Source organism: Phragmites australis, chromosome 22 (genome assembly GCF_958298935.1).
Source record: "Phragmites australis chromosome 22, lpPhrAust1.1, whole genome shotgun sequence".
Classification (NCBI taxonomy): Eukaryota; Viridiplantae; Streptophyta; class Magnoliopsida; order Poales; family Poaceae; genus Phragmites; species Phragmites australis.
Genome location: NC_084942.1, coordinates 3,033,652 through 3,039,287, shown reverse-complemented (window position 1 = coordinate 3,039,287; position 5,636 = coordinate 3,033,652). Strand labels below are relative to the sequence as shown.

General features: G+C 50.2%; 1 protein-coding gene across 2 annotated transcripts; it reads left to right on the top strand.

Annotated features, from left to right (window-relative positions):
* The first annotated feature begins 2,616 nt into the window (after positions 1–2,616).
* LOC133905053 (purple acid phosphatase 22-like) lies at positions 2,617–5,293 on the top strand. 2 transcript variants are annotated; one of them, XM_062346749.1, is made up of 7 exons: positions 2,617–2,827; positions 2,977–3,052; positions 3,174–3,438; positions 3,565–3,856; positions 4,081–4,655; positions 4,769–4,857; positions 4,979–5,293. In XM_062346749.1, the coding sequence occupies exons 1-7, from the start codon at positions 2,713–2,715 to the stop codon at positions 5,196–5,198; spliced, it is 1,632 nt and encodes a 543-aa protein (XP_062202733.1). In that variant the 5' UTR covers positions 2,617–2,712; the 3' UTR covers positions 5,199–5,293. The 2 variants fall into 2 exon arrangements, with proteins under 2 accessions (XP_062202733.1, XP_062202732.1); XM_062346748.1 differs by having other exon boundaries at positions 2,696–2,827; positions 2,977–3,438.
* Positions 5,294–5,636: the final 343 nt, after the last annotated feature.

Here is a 5,636-nt window from a genome sequence, read left to right as displayed (position 1 = left end):
AGGCTGCATGTGTGGAGTATTTTGTGAAGGCACATTAAAATAAGTAGCCAATAATAGACCATAAGGTATGCCTGGTACCTTGTGAGGGTATAGGAGGTGTGCTACATGCCACAGTGTTGTAGGGAACTAGTGGCATGCTCGCTGAAATTTCATTAGCTCGGCTATTAACCGCTTGTGGAATCGAACTAGTTATGGCAGATGAAGTGCTAGGAACCGAAAAAACAAATGAGGAAACTTCTGGCTTGCTCATACTCAATGTATTAAATAGAGGTGCTATCATGTTGGCGGAACCTTCATTGGCTCGATTATAAGTCTGTTGTATCGGCATATTTTGTTGTGTAGGCAAATGTGACATAAATTGTGCCGATGAAACTAAGGGTGCTTATTGAATTTTGCTATTATCATTGGAATTTGAGGTACTAGCATCATGCAGTTGGGGCTGTTTTTTTTTTACCTTTTTCATCTTACAATTAAATAAATAAAGCCCTAACACGACTAGATAGCACATGATCTAGACTTTTGACCAATGTTTCAGAATTATTAAACATAGAGCACCAACAGATTTATCAACCATATGTGCAATGTTTTCTTGTAAATCATTAGTAGAATCACTTACATTGGTCTTTACCTCATGCTTGGCATGAACGATTGACATTGCATCGCCCTTCTTGATGACGCCTTGACGTGTTTTCTAATAGCATGTAAGCATCATCTTCTCCACCTCCCGCTTTTGAGCTTCAATAGCTTGGCGTTCCTCCTTGGGAAGCTCCTCAAGCGTCGGGGCGATGATGTTGTCAGGGTTGATTTCGGTCCTCTCCTGAGACATGGCGCAACAGTAAGTTGCAGAGGGTGAAGTCGTCGAAACCCTAGGTGAAGATGTCGATGGAGAACCATCGTTCCCCAACGGAGTCGCCAATTTGTGTTGGTGTGGAATTTAGCAATCCTGTGCAACACATATCCATCCTGAATAACTATCGCTTTTCGCAGTGACACGCGACTTGTTTACGAGCAAACAAGCAAAGAATTTCGACTGACAACCTTGAGGATTGCCACCAGGATGATTTACAAGTAAATTGACAAAGAACTACCATCCAAATTACGGGGACTCGAAGTAGCAGTGAAGAATTACTCTAAAACTACCATAATATGTAGGAAAGTAAAGAAAAAAAATGAAAAGTAGATGCAATAATTACGATTGACTGAGTTATTGTTGCAATCGGCCTCCACCTTCAACTATTTATAAGGGGGACATCGTCTTGGTCCTAGGGAATCATAGTAGGACTCTACTCCAACTCTAAACACGCTATGTTCAACCAAAAATATGAAAAGAATCCGAACAAATCTACGAATCCAACTCGAATTGGACTCGGATTGAACACCGGATGTTTCGGTGAGAACAAACTTCTGATCACCGAACTATCCAGTAAGTTCAACTCGGCTGGACCCCGAAGTCTTTCCTAATATACACCAGATAGCCCGGCGTTTAAAATACACTCATCGGAGGCTATCGCCAGACTAATATTTGCAGAGAGCAAATCCTGCTACAAAAATTTGAAATACATATACCGGATGATCCGGCGTTGACATCAGAAGCCTTACTGAACTAATTCTCGTAGAGAGCAATTTTCTCTACAAGTTTTGCTATTGAACTCATCAGATGATCCGACGCTACCTCGGATAACACACCAAACTATTTTTTTTACAGAGAGCAATTCTGTCTACATGATTCAAGCTATAAGCACTAGATAGTCTGACGTTTGCACTAGAACCCTCGCTGGACTATTTTTGCAGAGAACATGTTTTTCGGTAAATATCAACTATCAACTTACAAGTACCGGATAGTTCGACGTTTACACCTGAGCACTCGCCAAACCAATTTGTACAGAGAGCATATTTTTACATAAAATCTCCTTTTACTCACTAGATAGTCTGATGATGACACGACCTTAAACACTGGCCTATCTGGTAGGAAAAAATATGACCGTACCATTTTTTCTTCTATCAACCATTCCTGCCACAACACGCAGGGAATTCAGCTAGTTAAGGAGGAGATTGCTTACTGTTCATCTGGCTCGCATCCTTTTGTATCGATTGGTGGTGCTTCTTCGTAAACTTGTGTTGCATTTTCAGCCTACTTTCTTCTTACGAAGGAAAGGTAACCTTGTTTTAAAAAAAGGATGCACTCACTTACATGCATTTGATTATTTCAATCTCCATCTTGCTTCTTGACCTTTGAGCTTACTTCTGTTCTTCACCCTTCTCAACAACGACAAGTTGATCATGCAGGAACTGAGTAGCTACTCAACGAGATTGAGCTTTAAGTAAACTACTCTAGGTCAATTTTCAATCTCAGAATCGCGTAAGAAAAAAAAAATCAATCATAGAAAGTGTCACGGTGATCCATCACCACTCCATCTCGCTAGAAACCCACCAAACCGAGGAACATGTTATTCATTCAGTGAGAAGTCGTAAAATGAATTCAGTTTCATAATCGAGGTGGCCTGCTTGCGACCTCACAAATTGTCTCCGCCTCCCAAACTGCACCTGATAATATCCCAGCTCCTTCCAAGGTCTATTGCAACGCTGTTAGCAGTGCCATCGCGATTCACGGCTCACGTGTTGCTATCAGCTACCAACCCGATAATTTGTTGCCCACGTATAGGCTCAAAAGGAGGGAGCCAAAGCCAATGCCAAAACTTGTGTACTCCAGCAATGCTGGCCTCAACCTGCCTATCCCCTGCCTTCCTCCCTATCGACACCGCCACACACGGCCTCTTCCTCTCCGGCAGCCCCGGCCGCCGCCGCCGTCTTCCGCGGCACATGTCAGGTACACGCATCCACGTATAGTAACAGCGCAAACACGAAACTGCACGCGCGCATCTCTCAGGATATGCTCTCGCCGATCCCTTTGCGAAGTCTTCTTCAACCTTAATCTATAGGTCTATACCAATCATGTGCTGCGACGTACGCTGCCAGGTCTCGTCCTTCACGCCAGGCTGGGCGATGGTGATGGAGACGGCGGCGATCTGTCCCGCCCGTCGCGACGACACGCGTAAGACGCAGCTTATCACATTTATCATCCGCACGCTACTGCTCATGTGCAAGATAGCCCGCGTGGCCGTCGCGCTGATCCGCGTCCTGTACCACGTCGCGGTGGCCGTCCCCGTCAAAAGCCTCGTCGGCGTCGCCAAGGTCGCGTTCTCGCTCGTGAACGCGCCGTGCCTGCGGTACATGAACCAGGCCGAGCTCGGGCGCAGCTACACGGGCACCTTCTTCGGCAACCTGCTGGCCGGGGCCATGGCGCATTCTTGGAGGCTGCTCGTGCAGGGCCTGACGTCGCTGGTGTTTCTTTGTGCCCATGCCGATGAGTATGTGCGGCGGCCGCCGAGCCCGCTGGTGCTGGTGGCGCACGACAAGCCGGCGTCCCATCCTCAGCAGGTGCGGGCTTTGGTTATGATTTTGATTTTGATTTTGCATTGTGCAGGACAACAATAATGCACCAGGTAGGTGTCCGTTCCCACAGATGTTGCTGGCACCAAATTACTACCAACATTTCTCTGTCAGGTCCACATTTCCGTGGTCGGGGTGGACGGCATGAGGATTTCATGGGTCACCGACGACCGGAGCGCGCCATCGGTGGTGGAGTACGGCAAATCTCCGGGCAAGTACACGGCGTCCGCGACGGGCGACCACACCACGTACCGCTACTTCTTCTACAAGTCCGGCGCGATACACCACGTAACTATGGGCCCGCTGGAGCCGAGCACCACGTACTACTACCGGTGCGGGAAGGCCGGCGACGAGTTCAGCCTCCGGACTCCTCCGGCCACTCTACCCATCGAGTTTGTCGTCATCGGTCAGTAGCTGCACCTCATGTAAATTTCGTTTCAGTTCATCATCCATGGCCGGGAAACAAAAGAACAAAATTTGGTCAAATTTGTGTTCCATGTTACATGCCGAGTACATTGGAAACACTCTTTGACCACCGGTGTGTACGGAAACGCACTGCGAAATGTACGGGAAGAACGTACTGAGACGTGACGGACATGCATGTGTGTTGCGTTCCAATTTGTGACGCAGGTGACCTGGGGCAGACGGGGTGGACGGCGTCGACGCTGTCCCACATCGGCGGCGCGGACTACGACATGCTCCTCCTCCCGGGGGACCTGTCGTACGCAGACACGCAGCAGCCGCTGTGGGACTCGTTCGGCCGCCTGGTGCAGCCGCTGGCGAGCGCGCGGCCGTGGATGGTGACGCAGGGCAACCACGAGATCGAGACGCTGCCCGTGGTGGAGTTCGCTCCCTTCCTCGCCTACAACGCGCGGTGGCGGATGCCGCGCGAGGAGAGCGGATCCCCGTCCAACCTCTACTACTCCTTCGACGCGGCGGGCGGCGCGGCGCACGCCGTGATGCTGGGGTCGTACGCCGGGTTCGAGGAAGGGTCGGAGCAGTACCGGTGGCTGGAGAAGGACCTGGCGCGCGTGGACAGGCGGCGGACGCCGTGGCTGGTGGTCCTGCTGCACGCGCCGTGGTACAGCACCAACCAAGCACACCAGGGCGAGGGCGAGAGGATGCGCAGGGCCATGGAGCGCCTGCTCTACGAGGCTCGCGTCGACGTTGTCTTCGCCGGCCACGTCCATGCCTACGAGCGATTTGTAAGTGCACACACTGATCTGTTCATTTCTAAAGTTGTTCTCTTTCAAATAATTCTTGAAACTAGCTTCAATTTGTTCGAATTGGATGCTTTCTGGGTTGATTTGTTAATCAGACGAGGATCTATGATAATGAGGCCGACAGCCGGGGCCCAATGTACATCACGATTGGCGACGGAGGCAACAGAGAAGGCCTTGCTCTCAAGTACGTCACGGCCACGGGTGCCATCGATCTCAGCATTCATTGATGCACATATATAGCTGCGTGATTCTGAATTTCTAATGCCCGGTTCGTGTATGGTGGTGCTTCATTTTGTCGTGTGAAGGTTCATCAAGGACCACAGGTCGGCGCACCTGTCGGAGTTCCGGGAGGCGAGCTTTGGGCACGGCCGCCTGAGGATCCTCAACGAGACGAGCGCCGTCTGGACGTGGCACCGCAACGACGACGAGTACGCCACCGTCCGCGACGAGGTCTGGCTGGAGAGCTTGGCCACCGCCAAACCGGCCCTAGCAACAACCTCTGGTCGTCACATCGATGAGTTGTAGATCACATGCGGAAAGACAAACCAAATGTAATAACATACAAATACTGCTAATTTTGGCTCAAAATGTTTAAGACCGTTCGTTATTGCCTTCAACCACATCATCATTTTAATACTGGTCATTCGGTGCTCCTTTTAATTACTTGCCGTAGTGGAAACAAATCAGCCTCTCGAGTATCCATGGCTTGAGCCGTCTGTGCGACCCTCATCCTCGTAGCTCGTCGCCCCTACCTCCATTCCCCGCTCTCCCACCACCCTCCTCTGTTGAGACCAAGACGGGTAAAGCAGCCCTCCACTGTCGTTGCCCTCCATGGCAACGACGACGGCTTGCCGAGAGCCGATGACTGCAGAGGTCAGGGATCAGGGATGACATATAAGCATATGGTTCTCCACTTCACGATTTCTGTCCCTACGACTTCTCCCTGCGTTCTCGTCACTGTGG